At 39.4% G+C, this 23,922-nt stretch overlaps 1 protein-coding gene across 2 annotated transcripts in view; it reads left to right on the top strand.

The window, feature by feature from the left end:
* MYPN (myopalladin) overlaps positions 1-23,922 on the top strand; it is a 66,623-nt gene that overhangs the window by 7,370 nt on the left and 35,331 nt on the right. Inside the window, exons 1-4 of one of the 2 annotated variants that reach the window (XM_018079908.3) lie at positions 3,852-4,116; positions 12,320-13,258; positions 22,161-22,336; positions 23,853-23,904. In XM_018079908.3, the coding sequence (XP_017935397.2) occupies positions 12,321-13,258; positions 22,161-22,336; positions 23,853-23,904 (1,166 nt within the window). In that variant the 5' untranslated portion in view covers positions 3,852-4,116; position 12,320. Of the gene's footprint in view, positions 1-3,851; positions 4,117-12,319; positions 13,259-22,160; positions 22,337-23,852; positions 23,905-23,922 lie in introns of those variants that run through there. The other variant, XM_018079909.3, reaches the window with a different exon arrangement.

Here is a 23,922-nt window from a genome sequence, read left to right on the forward strand (position 1 = left end):
TATAAGAGGTTGAATAAAACTTTTGTATTGTACAGTGGATAATACTGCACAAGAAAAAAATATCACAATTTAAAATAAGGACACAGTGTCCTCCATGGGTTTTAGGCAGGGAATGTATCTTAAAGAATCTGACACTTTTACAATTGAGTAAAAGTTTTTACAACTGAGTAAAAGTTTTTTTATGAAAAAGGGATTTTACAAATCCACTTTTACTATTGCCACCCCTAACATCAATTATTTCATGTTCTGGGGATTATCTCTGTGATTTCTAGAAATCTTTACAACATTTTTCAGCTGCATCTTTTCTACTGCAACAAATCAAACTACTGGTATACTCCTTTTGAGAAGCAAATAGATGGAACGTTGAGGTACAAGAGATTTTGGCTCTGTGTGGATGACTGGAAGACTGCTTTCATTACTGTGGTTATAACTAACTTTTTGGAAAGGTCTGACTCCTCTCCTATTGATGCTAGGGACAGAACAAACTCTGATTTCATTGGAAACAGCATCAGGCCCCATAAATCACTAGTACATTTCATCAAAAAAATTAATGAGACTGAAAAATTCTCCAGTAACACTTGGGAAATCCTCACAGCAGCACTTCCCTGTTAAATGATAAAGCCTGTTTTGGGCTGGGTGACAAAAATAGGACTCAAGGAACATTTTAACATTATTATTTGTACTTTCTATAGAAAAAAAGCTGCCATTTCTTTCATGCTTCTGATATGTCTCTACTTCTAAATTAGAATCTGAATTAGAATTACACAACACCTGGCATGCTCAGGATGAGAGATGCACTACACATTGATATGAACAGAAAATATCCAACTCATATTATCTTATACAAAGTTTGTAAATCACTATTGAAATAGCTTTAACAGAAACACCAAGAAATTTGCTATTAACATTTTTCTTACCAAAAGAAAAGGTAATTCATTAAGTTCTATAATCTAAAAGAGAAAGAGGACTTGCCACTGCTGTTCAAATCTGAAAATGGCACATCTCGTTTCTCGTTTATTGTTTTGGCACATGCCATGAATAGAATAGTACTAATTTCATCCTAATATCTCAAAAATCAAGAATTTTCCATTTATTATAAATCCATAGGTTTACAAATACAGCCTGATAATCCTACTGTGGAATGACAGCCAACCAGCCATGACAAAGTTCCATTTTAAACTCCTTCCTGCTTGTGAAGGTAGTTTGAACTTTGACAGACACGATCTAGAGAGAATTAGTGCTCACATAATTTACTCTGGGATGCTATGCCTTATTCTTCTGCCAGCCAGCAAAGACAAAAGGACATGAAGCTGGAGATAATGATACTCCGAAATGCTATTTTTTAGCGCTCAGCAGTCAAAAGCCTGAATTCACTGTCTTCTAAAAATGCAGAGAGAGGAGCAACAGTATTTTCATAGGCTTTGTGCTGTTATTTGCAAACTGGTGAATCTGAAATTCTCTGGTGTTGCTCCATTAAAATGCCAGCTCTGAAAGACCTGGCACATTACTGTGTGTGCTCCAACTTTCCGTGGTTCCTGGAAGTTTTGGCCTTGTACCACCTGCTGTTACAATGGTCAGTTTGTTTGCCACAGTAAAGGCTCATAACTTTTGTGGTTTCTCAATGCTATATTTTTCTACAGACACCTTAGCTTATGTCTTGCTCAGATTATTCAGTGATTTTGCAATTCCAGCATCTTATATAAATCTCTCTCTATTTTTTGTATTTTTCTCAATCAACTTGGATAATCACTTTGCATTGCCTAATTTTGCAATATCATGCACATACAGCAGCTCACAAACAGCACACAAGCAGCAAGATTCCATGAGCATTTGGTAATAACTGAAAGTCAGTAGAAGTCCCCATAGGTTTACAATTACTTTATCAGACACATCAGACTTTATTTTCAGCCTTCAGACTTTGTATCCTCCCCATCTCCTGTAATGTCAAGGCACAGCAGCGTGTGGTACAATTCCAACATGCAGTTCCTGTCAGCACTGCATGGCTCACATCTACTGTTACAGATACTATAAAAAATACATTAGATCTTTATTCCCAATATAAAGTTATGTTAGACATCACCCAACCCATAAAATGCCTCAGTTGTACCCAAAAGAAGGGCTGACTTCACTATATAGCCTTTCCATCTCATCAAAGAAACCATGCCATGAACAATGCTCATATGCTATTCTGACAATGGCATTTTGCTGGTTTTGGCTGGGGTAGAGTTAATTGTTTTCCATAGTACCTGCTGTGGGGCTGTGGTTTGGGTTTGTGCTGAACAGTGTTGATAATTCAGGAATGTTTTTGTTATTGCTGAGCAGAGCTTACACAGGGACAAGGCCTTTTCTGCCTCTCACCCCACCCCGGCAGCGAGGAGCTGGGGGGGCACAAAGAGTTGAGAGGGGACACAGCTGGGACAGCTGATCCCAACTGACCCAGGGGATATCCCAGCACATAAAGCTGGGGGAAGGAGAAGGGAGGGGGGACATTCAGAGTGATGGTATTTGCCTTCCCACGTCACTGTTGCACGTGATGGAGCCCTGCTGTCCTGGGGATGGCTGAACACCTGCCTGCCCAGGGGATTGGGGAATGAATTCCTTGGTTTGATTTGTGTATGTGCACGGCTTTGCTTCACTTATTAAACCACTTTTATCTCAGTCCATGAGTTCCCTCCCTTTCACTCTTCTGATTGTCTCCCCCATCCCACCAGGGGGCCATAAGCAAGTGGTTGTGTGGGGCTTTGTTGCCAGCTGGGGTTAAACCATCACAGTATTTAACAAAAAGAGACAGAAGTAAAAGAAAAGTACCTCCAATGCATCAGGAAATTTTTCATGGAAGAACTGCTTTACCTCTGACTTTTCATACTGTTATGACTCATAAAGTAACTTTCTGAAGGACTACACTCCACGGGAGAACCTCTTCTCTAGCACAGGTGCTCAGTTGATAACATTTTGAGAGAACTGGTAGAAGGTCAAGAAGCCAGTTATAACTCTGTTAGATATGAAAAGGGCTGTATATAAATTCCCCAACATAAATGCATAACATTTTAGTAATCTTTTAAAATTGCAATTGTGACAGGCATTTTAAATAAAATATCAACAATCAAGCAGCATTTTTGGTAAGATGAACTGTTTAAAGTACCAGACAACTTTCTGTTGCTGGTGTATAGGATGAGTAGAAAAGAAAATCTAGTCTCTACGTTTACCAGGTGACGTGGTAAGTTTTAGTCAGTCAAAGTTTTAAGCAATGAAATTCTATACAGTAATAGGGTTTTTCTGCGTACTGGTTAAAATATGTTGAAATTATTCCACCTATGTTTATTTCTCGGTTTTATTTATGGCTTAGTTTCAATTGCCTCTTTCAATTACTCTTCCCCCAACAGCTTATTTCTGTGCATTCAATAACAAGTTTAGGAGTTCTGTCTTTTTGAGGATCTGTAGTTACAGGTCATCCTGAAGGATTTCTGCACTATTTCACTGTGCTTACTAAACTTAAAAATGAACACTTCAAAGAAGTCAGGAATATTTTACTATTAAATCACACGTGTTTACTGAGTTTGCCTTTGGAATTGCAAAACCTTTACGTTGTTACCAGCTGATGGGTTCCCCAGTGACTGCAATCTTCGAGTTTTGATCACAACTTAAAGAAAGATCAATAACTAGTAATTTTAGAAAGTGTAAAGCAGCTGACAAGAGTGATTCAATGCCACTGCAGCCCCTCTTGGATGAAGCAGCGAAACCCACATAAGCATCTCTGGGGGCCGCTCCGCGAGCGAGGAGCGAGCGCTCGGTGCCGAAGGTGCTGTGGGAGCAGCAGCTCCCGGCCAATGGGCTGGAATGCTCCACGGGCACATGGTTTGCGCCGCTCAAAATAACTTGGGACCTGCACACTGACAAACGCGATCGCCCCGGCGGTGACAGGTCGTCCGGCTCCTCACAGCCATCCTCACAATAACCAAGGTTAACTTCCTTCGCTCCATGGACTCCCAACTGCTTCTGTTCCTGAGGACCTGAAGAATTCCCTCGCTTCCGTAGCTTTAACCTCACACTTCTGGATAACTGTCGCCGCTGCTGACTGCCAGGGTTGGGCAGCAACATCTGGAGGAACTGAAAAAGGTAATCCCTCAACTTTAGATCGGGATACATTTTGATTTTGCAGCAGCGTAGAAGAGTTTGATGAGCATGTATATTTGAATGCTAATTACAGCTGGTAAGGCATACACAGGGGACAAATAATTTTTAAAGTGACTGGTTTAAATTATGCTGGGGCATGTGCATTGCAGTGAAAGAGAAACAGTGTTCTGCAGCATTATAAAGGACTTGAATAGCGCTGGTGGGCTTCCCAAAATCCCTCGGAGCCAGTCTGACTGCTCCAAAGAGTCAACGAGATTCTAGTGACCTGAAAAGTTCCTTGTGGGACTGTGTTCTTCATCCTGCTTATCTTGCCTCCACATATTGAAATATTTGTGTTCTGGTATTCAGCCTTAAACAAAATTGCCATAATCTGGAATTCCTTCTTAAGCAAAATCAAACCTAATTTAATGAGGTCCCCATAGTTAAATGCTTTCTATTTATTTATTTATTTATTCTGTCATGTAAAATGACCCCTGTGCTATATTTAGTGCAGGGAGATCTGCTCTCTGGATTAATGTACACAACAGCTGCAGAAACAGTCCTGCTAGAAGGGCATAGCTCTCACCCTTGAGCTCTCACTATCTCCCTTGCTCTCTTTCTCTCTCTCAGAAAAGGATTTGACTGTCAGTAGCAAATGTTTGGCCCAATATATTGCAACATTAAGCAGTAATCAGAAGCCCATATTTAGTTTTATCAAATAATATGCCAACGATTGACAAGAGAACAGAGTAGCTCTTGAGAGTATGTCAATAGGACATTATACAAATTATGCTAAAGACACTGATTACTTTATCAGTAGCTCTGTTTTGGTCATGAAGTTTACATTTGTGAAGATGCTCTAGAATTTAAGAGTGAAAACAAAATCAGCAAATGTTAATGGTACGAATTCATAAACTTCAACTCTGCTCTTCTCCCTCTCCTACACTTCCTGAAGGTTCATGAGGTCAGGTTATTTCTTTTTGTCTGCCTTTTTTTTGTGGGTTTTTTTTCAAAAACAGCTAACAAATTTAAACAGCAATAGCAAGCATGTTAGTTCCTGTAGCTGAGCAGAATGATATTTACATATTGAAAATTATTTCTGGTCAATTCAGGAGGTAGTTAGGTCTTGCATTTGCCAGAGTACCAAACACAAAGGGGAACTGTGTGCTCTGTGCTGATTTTTTTACTCCTGTGCATTCTTTAGAGATTTTACAGCAGGTCTTGCTGTGGTACTGAAAGAATGTTTCTCATCAACAGCTGCTGAGAATTAGCAGTCCAGGTATATTTGCTCATAAATACAACATTAAGATAGTTTGTTAAAAATTTACACAATACCATAACTGCAATTGGGCAATGCAATGTCAACTGTAACTTTAATCACTGGAGGGGGGGGAAGAGAAAAAAATCAGTTTACTTTTCTGTTTAAAACTTCACTGGTTTAGTGCTTGTTTTCATAAGCAGGAATAGTCTAAGGGATGGGAAAATTAATTCCACCTAATATAAATCTCATTTAAACATTGTAGTTTAAAAATATGATTCAAATGTGAAAGCTTTTATGTTACAATGTTCTGAGGGAAAGCCAATGAAAAGGCATAAAAGGGACAGAACAGTGGACAAAAAGAAAGAAATACTATGAGGAAAGGCTTGTTGCCTGTTAGTTATATTTTTTCATTGAGGACTTCTGTATGTACATTCAGCATCAGATTGTGGATCTCTGCTGCATCTTTTTTGGCCTTTCATATAAACTTTTTCCCATGTGGGCAATCCCTGAAGGAAACTGGACTATACACATTACTTGAATTGACAAAAACTTGTATTACATTACAAGCACTTAAAGTACACTCAGAACTTGTCTTGACATCAGAGGTCTGGCTGCACAGGTCATTGGGAGAGGAGGATGGAGAAGCATCCCAGGCAGGCCTCAAAGACAGCCATCACCTTCGTGTCTGACCTTCTAATTTAAAAGTCAGCTTCAATTTATTTGTTTCAGTTTGATGTTATATGGAGTTCCTTTAGGAGATTGTTTACCTTGCAGTTCAAGCAGATTCACTGAGGAGGCAAACAGAGCTTGAGACATGGCATAAAGGGTCTCAGTTCTCATTTTGAGAAGTATTTGGGGACAATATTAATTACGAAAAAATTAAGACTTTTTGTGATCAGAGTGAAAAAAAAAAATTCATTATGTGAGAGTATGAAGGAAATGTTGAAAAAGCTAGTGAGTGTTGAACGTGCTTTTTCCCTGAAGCAGAGTTCAGTATTTTCTCCTGCTTAGGGTGTCCAATACTGTAACAGTGAGGCCACGGGCCAGGGCAAGACTCCAAGTGCACACAGGGCTCTTGCAGTGTCTGTTGCAGAGTAACTTGGAGAAAGGATTTATCCCATCCCATTTCGGAGGGATTTTGTTTCCATCAGAAGTTGTTACACTCCTGAGCCTGGAGGCTCTCTATTTTCCATATTTAATCACATTACTTGGAAATGGGAGTTTAGTTATCTGACTCACTACGAGGAACGGAATTCAAAACCACTAATGTGTCTAAAACAGAAAGGTACACCCCCTTCTTGTGCACAGCTTTCCAAACACAATTTTAAAAATATCTTACACTCACACCCCCAAACACACACAGAACTGCCAATCTTAGTCCTCTGCTCCAGCCTAACCTTTCCTGTGTCTGGAGTCTCAACGTCTGTCTCGCAGCAGCTACAGCTTGTCAACAGGAGTAAGGAAAATGGTGACAGTGGCAACTGCTACGTGAGAATTCCTGCAAGCACAGGAGAATGGGATTGTGATCATCAAACATCTGCAAGGCAGACCACTTGAGTCATCTCTTAGCTTGTTTTTCACAGCCTGTAATCATACAGTTGAAACACTCCATAACAGTCTGTAGGTAAATGCAATTTATGTGCAGTTAAATTAATGGGGAAGTGGATATAGCCTCTGATATCTGCTAAACTTCCCAATTTCTGACTGAGCTGCTGGGCACACAGTGTCTTGCTGTGTAAAGGTAATAAAGGTGCCTCAATGCAGAGCAAGAAGCAGCAGTTTGAGAGCTGTTCTGATGCTGGGTTTCATACAAAAGCACTCTCAGTAAAAGCAATGATAGTTTGAAAAGCTAAGACAGGAACAACATGTATTGACCAGAACTTCTAACTGCAGCTGAAAGCCAAAGATGTTCAAATACTTTTTGCATTAAATCTGCTATTTACATATAACCTGTTTATTATGACACAGAAGGGGAGTTTGAAAAACACCTTCAGGGCATCAAGCATTTGAAGCTGTCTCTCACCAAATAAAACAGAGATAGGTCAGGCATATCTGGGATTCTCTTTAGCTTTGCTGAGATTTCACTAGTGCTGTTTTCTTAGAAAAAGCTCAGGTTCTTTCAGTGATGACTCAGCAATGAGTCTAACAAGCCTCAAACAAGAGGAAATGAAAGTGTTTGGTGTTATGCTGTGCAAGATCCTTGTGGTGCAATTTTCCTCCCTTCCATGTAAGGATTTTCGGGTCAAATCACTGCCAAAACAAAGAGTGGGAACTAATTCTAACTCTGTGAATATTTAATCCTAAGGATCACTTGGCTAATAAGAGAACATTGCCATAAATATGGGCTCTTGGAAACTCAGTTGGCTAATGGAAACTGAATTAGTAGATGGAAGGAGTTCACGGAGTTAGTTTTGTTCATGGCATCCTTCAGTGCCTCTTAAGACAAGGGTGCCCAAGGTGACTCCTTGTGTCCCATGAAAGCAAAAAATGTTGCCCTCAGTGCACTGGTTTGGTGCTGTAGGTTCTGAGCCAGTCAAGAGCAGAGAACTGCAGGCTGCTGGAATCAGTCATCCCATTTTCCACCCTAAATAACACCAGTTTAGAAATATTATTTGCAATTAGCACTGCAGTTCGTCCCCTTGATATGGATTCATCACGACATTTTTCCAGTCAGCAAAATAACTGGTGCTTTCATTGACACCACAGACACCTATTGTGTTTTTACTAGAGTTTGTCCTTCTTACTGCTTGCTCAACAGAGTTTTCTGCAGTTATCTGCACTTCTCTGCTCAACAGAGGCATCTGCAGTTCCTGCATACATTTTGCCAGCTCCATGACCTGGTGTGCTGTGCTGCTGCCCAGTGCCAGTGTCCTGTGCCACTGCACACAGGGGTGGTTTCTCTGCTGCTACAAAGACAGTTCTGTTCCAAAGCCCCAGTCAGGAGAAGTTAAAGGGAAGGCTCAAGACATGTCGAGGCCAATTCTACATCTCAGTCTAAACAAAGAGAAAGACTGAATTCAAGATCTTAAGTTTGAAGCTTAGATTCCAATTTTGGCTATAGAAGGGCTAAATTATTACTAATTATCATTAGTCAGATCTGTAATAGGATAGTTGTTCCTCTGGTCATGCCTTTTCACTCACAAAAAAGATGGTTTAATAAATATTTGAGAAAATATATTGAATTCAGCCTTACTGCCATCTAGCCCAGAGACCCTCTCAGCTCTGTGCTTGGTCTCCTTTGAGTAAAAGCTGTTGTTCCCTGACTGTGAAATGTAAATGGCTCAGCTTACCCAGTGCTTCCCTCATCATCAGCCCTCTGTAGTCCTTGGATAGTACAGATCCTTGTAGGAAAAGAAAAATAAAAAAAAAAAAGGAAAAAAAGAAACCAGACATCTCTCAAGGCATGAGCAAGGTGGAATTAATGGGATTCCCTGGTAGCCTAACAGCAACATTTGCTGAAACTTAACACTTTCCATTTAATTAAAAATACCACATAATTCAAAATATTTTAAAAATTCAGTAGCCAAGCACTGCTACATTTGACTAGAACCCAACTTCTTCCTTACTAAAAATAGAATTAAAAAGTTATCTTCTACTCAAGCTGAAAATAGGGAAGAGTTAGATATAAAATTCTGACTGAAATGTTTAGGGTGAGCTCTAAAGAAAAGTGACTCTCTAAGTAGTAAGAATTTGGCATCCGATTCATTCTCATGGATATCTTGCTTCCCAACACAAGAAGGAGAATTCTGCTCCCTTCTACCTCTTCTGCTTCAATGGGCAGAAGGAAGGAAGCTGTTCCAAGTCCTTTGCTGGGGAACTGTTTTTCTCCTTTTGCTATCAGACAGTGGCTCCTTCACTGCACCTTTTTTTTTCAAACTAGAATTATAAAACTATTTTGCCAATCTAAACACATCTTTGAGAGTATCTCGTTATATTGCAGTAATACTCCTTAAGCAAATTGGCAGAAATTATTTCTTTCGTGTTTCAACGCTTTGTTCAAAAGACAAAGAGAAGATATGCAAGACCCAGAACAAAGTCTCAAATAACCACACTGAACAAACACTTGCTTTATAAGGGTTACCTGCAGAAAAGCTGCACTGTGATAAACGACCTCTGTTCAAATATACATAGCACTTAAATGAGAAAATCAAGCAATATCTGTACAACAGAGGAAAATAAAACCCTGAATAGTCTCAGTTGGATAATTTTCATATATTCTTTCAACAAAGTCATTCTTTAAGTTCATTTGACTTCAGCAGGTTTTGATCACACATCCTTCCCTACCTGCCTTTCCTCCTTAGTGTGTCCAGTGTTCTCTAAAGACCTGTATCACCTTTTTTCAGTGTCTGATGGCCTTTACAAACACTGAGGTGAACTGAGGATGTGCCACTCTGAAAGAGTGGCCAAGAAATGTAGCAAGTTAAACTTTGCCACCATGTGAAATATGCACTTCTCCAGCCCTATAAAATACAGCCTTCCACTGTGGCATCTAAAGCTGCCAAGAGCTGGATGGTATAATCCAGGTTAGAGGGGTTAGCAGGGAGCTGCATCCCGCAGGAGAGAATTCTGTTACAGGCACATCCTGTAACATCCTGCTAAAGCACACACTGCTCTCTTCTTGCAGGCTCAGCCAGCAAAAAGAAGGGGCAGAGGAAAGAGCTGCTTCTCCCCTGGCTCTGTTTCTCCCCTTCTGATTTTCAGCAGGGAGGAGGCCCCTGTCACAGGGGGCTCCGGGGCTGCACTTCATCCGTGGCACAGGTCTCACTGCCAGTCTGTAAGTGCCCTATGTTAGAATGTATTTCAGCCCTTTGGAGTTGAAACTATAGCTTTAGCTGTGACCTTTACAGCACACAGTATGTGATCAGCACACAAACAAGCTAATCTAACCCCTTAACCATATTCTGCTTCAGTAAGATGGCACAGCTGCCTGAGAAGCTAAAGCTGAGCAAGCAAAAGTAGTACCCACGGAGCAGGAACTTTAAGCCTCTTTGTATTCTTAAGAGGTTAAATTACAAACTCTGTCCAGTCACGGAACAGCTTACAACATTATCTCATGTGGGCTTCCCAAATCAGTGCTCTCCATGTGCCACAGCTTCACTGAAACACTGTGCCAGATAATTTAATGCCAAGTGTTCAATTAGGATTGCAGACTCTGGTTCACGTGCAGGGACTACACTGGGTGCTTAGAAGCATATAATTTATATGGCATTTTATTTATTATTTTTTTACAGGCAAGAACTTAGCAATATTTTGGTTGGGTGCCTTTGTAGTCTTACTGATTTTCCCTGTTTCATATTACGAAACCAAAGGAAAATTAAGAAATCTAAAATGCCAGAAGAAAAATAATTTCTATATAAGAAATTGAAGAAGAATATAAAGAGTTTAAATTGGAGCTTTCTTTTTTGTAAATAAGGAACAAGGGCTGTCACTCATGTTCCAGGATGAAATATTGCAGCAGTACGAGATATTATCGATTCATTTTTTTTACCAGCTTTTTTCCAGGGACAACTGTCCTGCTAGAAAAGCCAAAAGCCTTTTACAGCAGAGATATCTTTTTTAATTTTCTTTCTCTGGCAACTTCAGCAGTTACATAAGGCTATGAATGGAAATGGCCAATGCCAGGCCATGGCTGTTCCCTTCTCTTGATGCCATGACACAAACAGAACCCTCTGCAGTGCGACAAACCAGATACCTTAGAGCAGGAATATTTGAAACCACACAGCAAGGCTTGCCAGGCCATAAATGAAGCAGGAGAGAGATAATAAACACTGTATATTCTGAGAGACTGATCCAGTAAATAGTCCTGCACTTGCTTCAGTATCTGTGAGATAACAGCTCTCTGAAAGGTGGTAAAGGGCAGTCATTTGTCTTCATACTTAGGCCACCTTAAGATGAGTGTGTTAACAGGATGCCCGAATCCCTCTGCTTTCATAATGGCTCTTTGGAAGCGAAAGGGATAATATTATGCAGACCTACTTGCTTCAGTATGGAAAGGGACTCTTTAGCTTTGCTTATCAAGCATGCAGGTTAAGTATAGGCTTTCTAATACAGTCTTCTCATGTGGTATATTTTTCAGAATCAGGATGACCTAAGATAATGATTTTGAAAACCCTGCAGTACAAATGATGTTTGTATCAAATCATGACATAGTTCTTTACTTTAAATAGCTTATTAGAAATAATGATGAATTTAAGAAGGTATAGAACATTCAGCACCATTACTGCCTCCTATAATGCAACATCTTTAGGAGTTTTAAATGAAAAATTGTCATTATTGAATATTTTTGGGTTTTTTCCTTCCTCCTCATGTCCCTCAAATGTTTTTGAGGGTTCGTTTACTTACTATTGCAGTGCCTTTCAAGCTAAATTTACTTCATTTAAAAGTACTGTTATTCTCTCACAGCTTTCAGTCCCTGAAATATCCAACACTTCACCTGTCTGATGAGGTTGTTTCTTAGCTAAATTAGCTCCCTTGGTCAGACCATGGTGCTCATAATGCCAAGGTCACGGGTTCCGTCCCTCTACGGGCCATTCATGTAGGAGTTGGACTTGATGATCCTTGTGGGTCCCTTCCAACTCAAAATACTCTGTGACTATCTGAGATTTGACATTGAAACTCAGTTAACAGCTCTGTAGTTGAAGTTTTGCCTGGAACAGAGTAGAAAATACCACACTTGCAGTTCCTTCAGCTATGTAAGGGTGCCTACAGCAAAAAGTGATAAAAGATGAACTTCTCTGGGTAAAGGCAATAGCATCTGGCAGTGTGTACAGAAGCAGGCCTTTATAACAAGGCCATACTTGCAATTACTTCAAGTTTACAAGTATTCAGTGCTCAGACACAGTTTGAAAATATTGTGTTCTGCTTTTCAAAAGCCTGTAATTGTGTGTTCAATCAAAAAATTTGCTACTGATAAGGTGTGGTCCTATCTGTCCTTTTTGTTGGCAGCATGCAAGACGACAGTTTAGAAACCTCAACTTCTATATCTCAGCTTCTGAGAGAGAGTTATTTAGCTGAAACTAAGCATCAAGGGAAGAGTGAAAGAAGCAGATCAGAGCCAGTTTCTCATAATTTCCACTATGGCAACGCTTCTGGTGATTCAGATGAGGTAGCTGCTCAAGATGACCTTCCAGATCTCTCTGCCTTTTTAAGCCAAGAAGAGCTTGATGAAAGTGTAAACCTAGCAAGACAAGCTATTGATCAGAATCCACTGGAAACTAAACAGGATGAGCTTCAGGCACAGTCACAGCATCCCCCAGATCAGCTGAACAACCCAGGAAAACACAAACAAATGGCCCAGTCTACAGCTTTGAAAACATCAGACAATGGCCTGCACTCCAACTTTTGTCAGGACCATATCAGAAATACAAAGGGTTCCAAAGGGAGCTCTCAAGATCTGAAGAAACATCACCTCCCCTCTGAATCAGAATCCAAAAAGGAATTCCTAAACAAGGCAGCAGATTTCATTGAGGAGCTCTCCTCACTTTTCAAAGCTCACAACTCTGAAAGAATAAGACCCCGAACATGCAAAAACTACAGGAGCAAGATTGATTCCAAGAATAAATCTGCTCAAAAAAGTAGCTCTAGCCTGTCTCTCACATCAGAAAACAGAGAAAGGCTTTCCATTCCAGCATCTCAAGACTTGGAAAACACAGCAGAAAAAACATTTGAACAAACAGATGATCAACAGGCAGCAAACTTGGAATCTGTTAATCAATTAACAAGTGCAGAGCTAAAAACAGAGTCAGAATCTGCATCTGTATATTCTGATGAGCCTATCGGACAACCACCACGCTTTACTCAGAAACTGAAGAGCAGGGAAGTTCCTGAAGGAACCAAAGTGCAATTGGACTGCATTGTGGTAGGAATCCCAGCACCTGAAGTCAGGTAAACATATTCTGCACTTGTCATTTTGTATGTCTGTAATGGTAGGTGTGTGCCTTCCTCTGTCCAGATATTTTGATGCATGAGTTTCAGTAATCTGCAGCAGAAATCTCCTGGTCTTGGTTACTAAAAACTGATTAAGAAAAAAAAATTGCTCTCTACAAAAGGTTGTATATATTTCCAGACAACGTATTTTGGGACATGTTACTTTCTTTGAATTTTAGAGTAATGCTTTTAAATACTGTGCTTCCTTAATTGAAAGAAAGTGTGGAGTCCATAGTGAGAAATGTTAGTTATCTTTATAGAAATCAAGCCTGACTGTGTAAACCAACTAAAAACACCAATGGCTGTGACACCTTGTGCTGATGCCTGAAGCTATCTGAGATGAGAGAACGTAGGATCCCAGAAACCAAAAACATCCACACATGAAGGAGAGGAAAGAAGGTCATTTCAGTTATTACACCAGTTATAACCAAAAGTAGCTCAGTTCTAATCCTGATTCTGACAAAGATTCTGCTGAGACCTTAGAAAAAACATTTCTGTTTGATCAAGTATAAGACACCCCTGTTAATTGTCACTTATTCATGATGGGTGACTGCTATTTCTGATATTTCTTTTTTCACCAATATCTATGAGGATTTTGAAAGTCAAATAAGTAACACTTGAAAACATCACCGGAGATGAAAGGAAATGTGACAAAGGTACACACATCAATTACATCAATGAAATGAGAAACAGATTACTCTAACTTTTAAATTTATCTTGAAAATTCTTAGATCTCATCAGCATTTCTATATCTAAATTTGTTCACAGAGAGCTCATTAGTCAAATTTACCTCTCTCTTACAGTGGTGGAATCATATTTCCTTTGCTGGGACTGTACCAATCCAAAAGAAAGGAAAACTCTGTCCACCTTTTAGAGATGTACTATACATATTTGCATCCTAATATCTGAAGTATCACACATCTGAAGTATCCTTAGGTGGCTGCCTATTCTTTTATAGGCATTTTAGAAATCTGTGTTGCTTCTCTAAATATTGAAGAGAACTGTTTGCACCTTCAACATCTAATGATTTGGACCATTCACAGATGGTCTATATTTTCTAACTGCACTTCTAAAACCAACACCTTTTATCATCTTTCTTACCAAACTAATAGGCACAATCATCAAATGAAAACTGTCTCAATATCCAAATAGGGATGCTCCAGAGATTTTTGTGGTAAAGAATCTTTGTCTTCCTCTCCCTTGGATTTCTGGCACACCAGCTGCTAATTTTTCAGAAGGAAAAAGCATTTACAATGCACCATTAATTACATAGGAAGAAGGATCTACAAGTGAATCCACTTGTTATGGACATCTTATCATGGAGGTGGGAAGTTGTCCAGTCCATGGGATCCCTGGACTGTGACTTTCAGACTGTTTTGCCCCACTAGTGCCTTCAGTAGGTTCTCAGTCCCTAACAAGACCTTGACCTGTGGTGCTAGACAGGGTCTTTCATGCATGATAGGAATGTGAACTTCCAAAGGACTAAATGATTTTTTTATAGAAGAGGAATCCGCTCTAAAGCTGGGGGAAATACATTGTTTGGGAAAAATATAATTTCTACTGCGCTTCATGTCTAAACTCACTGCTTCAATTAACAGTTCTGAGGCATTCCCTTGGGGGAGCTTATGGCATTACAAATGCTGTATTATGCTCAGCCCTTAAACTCATAGAGGATTCCAACCAAAAGAGAAAACAATCCCAGAAATTTGGAGTTTTTTCTTAGAAAACAGACAGAAAATATCATCATCCCCTAGATATTAGCAACACTCTCTGAACACTTCGCTTGCATATAAAGACTTTGAGACTTGTTTCTCCAGGTATTTGCCTTGATAAAACTTTTTTATATTAAAAATGTCAGCAGGATCCCTGGATATGATAAATATTTTTTCCTCTCTCATCGCACATAGTTTATAATGCAAAGAAAACAAGTGAAATAATCTTCTCTTATGTGTATAGACCTGTAGACAAACTCAAGCTGGCTTTCTTCATATTCAGAGCAGAATTCAGAACAGAATAGAAACTGAATTGCTTGTTTACAGACTGTACTCTAGTGCACAATGTTAATTTTATTTATTTCTCCAGAAGGCCACAACCACAGCTCCTCATGATTGTGCTGTTGACACACATAAAACTAACAAGGTGTTCCTGCCATCTTTAGGTGTTTAACAACTATCAGAATTAGAAGCTGACACTACAAAGTCACTGAAGCCTTGCAAGGGCAGACTGGAGAACCCAGGAACAATGGTTCAGCCAATGGATTATTCAGGGATGACCAGAATGCCTATACACCCAATTCAGGGACCACTTGATTGCACAGAAAAGGATGATGGGTATCTTTGTAAATTGGAGCTATTTTTGTCACAACAAAACTGAAGTTTTTCATCGAGATTTCTATTTCAACAATTGATTTTTTTTGTTTTTATAAATAAAACAAGCTACTCATGCAAATGACAGTCAATACAGGAGCTTCAAAACACTTCTACAGAATAAACATCCACCAGATGTAGCAAAATAGGGGCAGGGAGAAAAAAGTCCCATAGGGAAAATCAGTGCCAAGAAGGAAAACTCAAGAAAAAGATCAGGCTCAGCTTTCAGTGTCACAATTTAAACCAAGAAATAAAAGATAAATCACAAGGAGTAACTCCAAACTCTCTCCCCTTGTGTTTGTGTGTGTGTATGTACGTGCTGTATTCTGGAGAAGGCTGGGAATGTTCATTGCTTGAACAGTTTCCTGATCACAGTTGTTTGTTAACAAAACTTTTGTCCTGTTCATCCAAGATTCTTTCAACTCCACTAATGTGTAGGAGTAACACTAAGAAAGGGTGTAAAAAATATCACTTGCCTGAGTGATAAATGTTCACATGCTTCCAGTGATCTTGGCCTTTTTAGTCACTGTTATAGCACAAGGAAACCAGACAATATAATGTACTTTGGGGTATGTGTTCCATTAACCTTGGAGACCACAAGAATGCAGGATTTTTTCACTAAAAATAGTGCTCGTCTTTGATCTGCTGTGTAAAGCTTCCAAAATAGTGAAGGAGGCATCTTGTTAGCCATAGTTGTGGAACTGTGACCAGAACCAGGCTCAGAACAGGCAACTGCCTTGCTTTGAGGATAACAGTTTTCCAAGGTTTGTGGTGAGTTAGTTCGGTATCTGTGGAGGAGGACAAGGAGAGATGAATTCTAATAAAAAAGAAATAAAGATATCATCAGTCCCAGTACAGGGCTGACTGGCAAGGTAGTAACTGATGGAAGAAAGTTTAATCACCTTTGACTTAAAATAGGCTTCCTAGCCACAGAAAGGAATCCAAGGTGCATATATTAAACACAATTGCAATGTAAAAGTGGTACTGTGGGAACCCAGAGCATTGTGAAACAAGAACAAGATTCAACAAGCTCTGTCATGTAGTTACTCAGTCAACACTAGGAGCAGTCAGATGGTTCAACTGATGCAATGGGGATTATAAGAGAAAAATTAGAGATCTGAGATTCAGAAAAAGGCTGATCACAGGGATGGAAAGGACTGGAAATATGAAGGGCAGATACCATGTTGGAAAGTAAGACAATACAAAACCAAATTAATGTAAAAGATGGTGTAAATGACAGTCATGATGGATCAGGGCCAAAATATCATTGGCAATGACGAAGCATTATAATTCACAGGCACAGCAGGTAACTATGTAGCATGTATGAGGCTCACTGAGGGACAGAAGATTGAATGAAATTTGGAACTGATATGAAATATCAGATATATGGAAAGCTAAATCCTGCCTGGCTGAATACAGAAAGACCTGTTCAACTGCTTTTTAAGATAACTCAGCCTCAGTGTAACAAACCCACAAGTCTGAGGAAGCTTGTGAAACCTACCTGTCTAGAAGTTTTGGTGAAATGTTACCCATTTTTCAGTCTCATCAGTTGAATGCAGTGACACAGAAGAGATGGGCAAAGATTGATACCATAGTTTGTGCACCTCTAGGCAGCTCAAACTTTAGCTCACAACAAAAGAGCCCTACTACAGTTATGGATGATTGCTTTACTCTGACTATGCTGCGGGTCAGAAATAAGCATTAAAGAGAAATGTGTAGCATATTTCCAAAGTGCCAAAGGTTTGATGACCTCCCTCTCATGCTTCCCTCTCCAGCTCTGTTTCTGTGTCAGTAATGGTAGGTGTGACAGTCACTCCTCTCTGTGAGGAGAGCACTCCCTTTCCCCTCAAGTTCAGAGGTGCCTACATTTTTCCAAAAGGTTTGGCACATCACTCCTAGGTTAATTTTACTTATGAATCACATTGCATGGTTTGGCATACACAGCTATCCTGGAAGTGTCATGAGGATTTGATGTTCTAAAAACAGGCTGCATGTCATAAGGTTTCCATGAAAACATTCTTTAATGTAGCCACACAAAGCTTAAAAAGTGCATTTTAGTGCTCTTTTGTTTGAGGAGACCTGCAATTAACCACTGATTTTTAGAGGCTCTGAAGCCACACAAGATGAAGATATTTCTTCCTGGCTGCCAGATGGAAACCTTTACCTGGTTTAGCACTCCAAGCCTAGAGCCAAACTCCTCTTACATGCAACTCCAGTCACGTCGATGGCTCAAGCCCTGGGATGAATGTGGCACAGTGGATGTGCTCCGTATGCAGCTCCCTGGCTGAGGAAGCTATCACTGCAATCCGTGGCAGGAATGAAATGTCAGTGACAGAGGCTGTTGCTACTTCAGCCATGCCACACATCCCAATGTCAGAACTCCCCTTGGAGCTGACATTTCGCTGCTACCACGTACAGCGTTTTCGTGGTAACTATAGAACCAAATGTTAGCAGGCAAGAAGTAGGGATGGCCACACTGAAGGTTTACATGAAGATTAACTTCACAAGAGACAATTGCTTTTCATTTATAAGCATTGCAAAGAGGTGACGTGTGTGTAACATGCTCTGCGCCTCAACCTGATCTCAAAGGATTTGAACATTATGCTGAAAATAGTGACTAAAGAACACACTGCTTAGGAGAACTAAACACAGGTTGGAAACAGAAGTTTGTTCCTGAAGTTGTAAATCACTTATGTTGCAAGTTTGGGACTAGTGAAATGAAAAACTAACTGCAAAGCATAGAATTAACTCAATCCTGCTTCACTGTTTGTTTGAGTCTACTACTCACATACTACTACAATAATTGGGCAAATTAGCTTACATGGTGGTTTTAAATTTGCTTATAAAATAGAATTGTGCCTCACAAAAGCATGCCTACAGACTTACCTCTACACAAACATGACAGGTTAATTGGAAAAGCAGTAGTAACACAAGGAGTTTTACCTTACTGGTGATTATTAGCACAGCATTTTGTGCAATGTGTTTTGCTCTCTGTGTCACTTCAGTGAGAACCACATTTAAGTGGACACAAAAATATAATATCACTCTACTATGTAAGTTATTTTAATGTTCTGGAAAGATGCTGCTGAAAATGGGATCAAATTCTAGAACCCGGGTACTCTCTTTAATACTTATTCATATCTGCTAAAGCTAACATGCTAAAACAAGGCTACAATATAAGGCAGAGGCATGAGGTAGGTGTATAAAAAGACATGAGTAAGTGCTGTGACTCACGTCCCAAAGTACACAGTTGCCTACATGAATTAGACACCTCAAAGGCAGCTTGTACATTCATATACCAAATCTGTGCTTGTAGTCATAAAACTGCACGAACCTTAGGTCTTCTCTCCTGATAATGTAACTATTTTCAATTACCCCCAGTTGCAAATCTTCAAAACAACTGTAGAATAAACCATATTGTAGATAGAATGTACCTGACATGTCTAATGTTTCTAACTATTAGTGGGGAAAATAACAGATTGGGGCAAGTCATTATGAGCAAAGTTTAAACTAGGTGTAGCTGTTCCTTCTGTTTGAAGAGGTTTATTTTAGAGCATCTGACAGGACTGTGACAGAATATGAACACTACAGCTCAATCAGAAAAAGCTAGAAAAAGAATTATTTCTAAAGGAAAAGTATTTTGAATGGAAGCGTAACCCAGTTCTTTCAAAATAAAGATTATACAAATAAAAAGCAGTATTTTCAAACTAAATATTATTGAAGAACCATACAGTCTAATCTACTAGAAAAATAATGGTAATGGTACTGAGACAGTGAAATCCTTTAAAAAAGAGGTAGTCTGTAAAGAATCATTTTAAGACCAGTGATTTCACCTTTTAAAAATTATTTTTAGGTGCTGCTTCACACCTGCTGAAAAAAGTCAAAAAGAATGGTAGATAAAAGATAAAAAGATAAAGAGAATGGTTACATACTCCAGAGAAATAAATGAATATACATACATGTATATATTTACTCTGTTCTTACATTCTCCCCTAAGTGTCTGCTTTTGGCCACTGCCAAGACCTCATGCTGGGTGAGGTGGATCTGACACAGAGCACCCAGTAAGTTCTTCCCCATCTTTTGACATGTGCCAGCCCACCTGGCACCCTAGGGGATGTGCTGCTGTTATTACTCCCTTTTGTATGAGGACAGCTGTCTCTTAAATTTCCAAAGGTGCTGCATGTTGTAGGGTCTGGTTAATATCCAGAACTCTGTTCCCATCTGCACTGGGAAGAATCTCAGACGAGTTCCATTGAGCTGGGAGAAGCAGCTTGAATGGCTGCTGAAAGTTCCTCTGCAGTAAAGTGCTGTCCTGGGCAGAGTATCCACTGACAGAGCAGCCCTCAGAGCCCTCATTTTGCCCACCAGAGTGGGAGAAAACCTAGCAAATGAACTATGTTGAACCTTAAATGGCCACCAGTTTTATCATCAGAAAGCCTTTGAACATTGTCATCCTCGTTGTCAAGTTGTTTGCATTGATAAACAAAATTTCCTTAGTGGTGTGGCTCAAGTAAACATCTGTGGTAATTTAACATGCAGCTGTAGCCTCCTGACTGCCCAGTCCCTTCTTTTATGGTCATTAACAGTTACCAAAAGTGATGTATAGGAGAATCTGTATGGTTCAGTCATCCTCAATCCTTTATGTGGTGTCCTGGCACAAACCCATTTTCATTAGACCAGAAGTGGAGCAGCTGGGCCTGAGAACACATTTGAACCTGCCAGCCTTGCTCCAGAGGGACAAAGCTCTAGCAAAGAAGTCAGCATCAGGGTTTTAACATTTTAAAGTCCTGCTGGCAGACCTGCAAGAGCTCAGCCACTCCTTCTTTTGGAGCCCTAAGGCTCAAATGGAAGAGAAATCAGTAACTTTGGTTGAAGTTCTCGGCATCAAGTGTGTAGGATCCATTCTGCAGGGCAGCAGCTTCCCTCTGGAACAGGCAGACTGTCTGTCTGCTTTCCCAGCTGCATTTCCAAGTCAGTTGACTGTCCAGGTATGGATTACACTGATGTGCAACTCCAAGTGGAGCAGGAAAAACCCTGTCTGCTCTGAGAAAGCCTGTTGGGGGGCTGGGATTAATGGGGCACAAATGGGGCATTGTTTATTGCTCAGCTACATAAGCAACATTGAAGTTTTAGATCTGTAGTCCTTAATACCTCATGGACCCTTTGAGGCTCCTTTTTCAATTCTGTATTATACTTTTATTGAATTCTGGTTTTCTGCTGGTATGGACTGTCTTAGAAATTACTTTTTTTTCCAATATATTAATTCAGGGCTTCCTCCGTGCTCAATTTGTAGCATAAACTGTTGTTAAAAAGTTGTGCAACTGAATGGTTAAACAAATTTATTTATTCATGTTTTTCTAAAATATCTGAGATGGAAATGTATTGAAATACCTTATAGTACAAGGCAATAAATACTAATTATTACAATTTATTACTCCAAAACCTATCCTTATCCTTTCCACAACAATCTTATTTGCTGTAGTACCACTCAGATGTTGGCAGGTCCTTTTCCCAAGTTACCATGTAAGATGGATTAAACAATTATTATTTTTTTAAAAAATCAACTGAATAAAAAATGTTAGTAGTATGACAGCACCCACTGTCACATGCAGAAGATGCTTTACTAAATCATATGTTATTAAGAAATTCATAGTAAGAAAATACAAAGATTTTTATGTAGTTTTATATCTGCCTACATTTATAAGAAAAGTTACAGTGAAGATGAATGTGCTTTAGCTTGGCTTTTCAACTCTAGCTAGTTACGTACAAATACAGGTATTTCTGAGTATTATCCCAAACATTTAGCTCTGGATCTTGACAGATAGCACTATAGCACTACACCTTCTGTATAAAACCTAGATTGTCGTACTAAATTGGAATCTGGTTCTGCAAACCCACCTGATTTTTCTCTTTCTGTTCTGCCTTGTCCATATTGAAAAGCAAAAGCAATCAGGCCAGCATATTCTTGGATGGGTGACTGTGTTTAAAAGAGGAACACAGCAATATGATACAGAAAAGAATTCAAGGTGCAGCTGTCTAACTGGCTGTTCCTGCATGCCTCTGTATCGTAATAGATCAATTCCCTTACTTATGCCATCTTTTATAAAAAGCAGATTGGGTTAAACACATGACAAAACAAAGGGCAACACTATAGTAAATTTCAGTCACATTTTGAATTAACATGAACTTTGGAAATACTTACAGTGGGTTTTTTTTGCTGCACTTCAAGCCACAACACAGACCTGAATGTACCTTAAGAGAAATTTAGAGCTGGATTGACAGTGTTCCAAATTCAGAGCTCTTCTGCTCTATACTGAATAATACAAAATTCATAACTATTTTATTCCTATGACTGTTGATTCAACACTTGCCTGCAGTACTCTGTCAGAATCTTCAGGCTAAACCTGCCAATTTTATCATCAGAAAGACTTCAAACATTGCCATCCTAGTTGACAAGTTGTTTGCATTGATAAACAAAATTTTTTGCCTTGCAGGTGGTACTGTGAAGGGAAGGAGCTTGAAAACTCACCAGACATTCAAATTATCCAGACAGGTGATCAGCACTCACTGATTATTGTTGAAGCTTTTGAGGAGGACACAGGACGTTACTCGTGCTTTGCTTCAAACATCTATGGAACAGACTCCACTTCTGCAGAGATTTACATAGAAGGTAACCTTAGAAGTGGTGCAGAAACTGATTGTTGAAATTGGTCATGCAGGATTAAGATGTGATTATGTGTCTTGTTTGCTAACTGTGTGATAGCTTTGTCACAAAAAAATACAGGGAGAAAACACTTTTCATCATTATTACCATCTTCATTATTTCCTATAAAGCACCATTCAGACAAGAGACTGCCCTTTACGTGTTATTTTATTGTGTCACTTCCCAGAGATTTTATATATCTCACTGTAAGATCAAGGTCTAGAAATATTCAGATTCTGATGCCACCTTGTATTTTTTATCTGTGGAACTCTACAGAAATATAAGAACTTAATATTTGTGTCTAATTCTTATTAATCCCTTTTCCTTACAGTCACTATTACAAGTTGAACATAGGACCCCTTCCTCTTAACCCTTTATTGGGCCCTGTAACCAAAATAAATATGCCATCAATTTGGTATTTTACTTGCCCAGTAGAGGTAAATAAAACAGAGTATACATCTGCGGATTTAGATGTCTTCTTTCTCCTTATGCTTTCTACTACACCTACTGGGCCTAAGGGAAGTCTACTTATATTTCTTTTTAACACTTTGTTGGGTAAGATTTTAGATTGCATCCATCATTTGCAGGACAACAAATTTGAAATAAACACAGAGGATATTTTTTTCCATTCTGAAGCAGAAAAATAAACCATGAGCACCATCAATGACAGCAGTGGGACAATCACAAATTAAAGCAGTGCCCTGCTTAATACAGGGTGGATTTTGTTCTACTGATGCTCCTCTTTCACATCTCTAATCTGACAATGAAAGGAAGAATCCTTTTTTAGGTTCTGCACTGCCCCTGACACTGCTGGGAGATGTCTGTGCTTGCAGGGATTTCCTAGTTCTCCAGACAGAGGCCAAGGTCTGCTGTTACCTGGCTCAGTGGATGCTGGAGGGAAGTCATGGCTGATGGAGATGCTCACTGGCAGGAGCTGCAGAGAAAATGCAAATTCCAAGCACAGGGAAGGCTGAGTCAGAAGTGTAAAATGTCTCAGTAAGACAGCTGTTAGTAAACTGAGCTATTATCTTCTCTCGTGCTGCAAGGCTCTAGTTTGAGAATAACAGTTATGATTCAAGGTCTAGGTTTTAACTTTTTTTCCTTTTGAATGGTAGTATCAAGTGTCTGAGAAAAGAAAGCTCTTCCTTGATTCACAACAACAACTACAGACTAAATCATAGAGACATTTTAAAGAGAATCTGAGGAAGACCCAGGTATACATTCACTCTTGGATGCTGTTTTCCTTATTTCAGTTGCACCTCATCCCAAATTTGCCCCATGCCAACAGCAGTTCTGCATCTTGCACAGTATCCAGTGCTGGTTCATTTCCCCTGGAATGTGATCTTTTGTTTTGGCACAGCTTTATAATATATATCCATAGAATGCTCTAGAGGAAATCTGATTAATGGTTTGTATCATTCATAGATGAACTTCAAAAACCCCTCTGCTAAATGTTTGTTGGGTTTTTTTAATTTTTTCATAGGAATCTCTTCTTCTGACTCTGAAGGTGAAATCATCACAAACGAAATGGATCAGTAAGTTTAAAATCAATG

This window comes from Manacus vitellinus, unplaced genomic scaffold, assembly GCF_001715985.3.
Source record: "Manacus vitellinus isolate BGI_N305 unplaced genomic scaffold, ASM171598v3 scaffold_48_pilon, whole genome shotgun sequence".
NCBI lineage: Eukaryota > Metazoa > Chordata > Aves > Passeriformes > Pipridae > Manacus > Manacus vitellinus.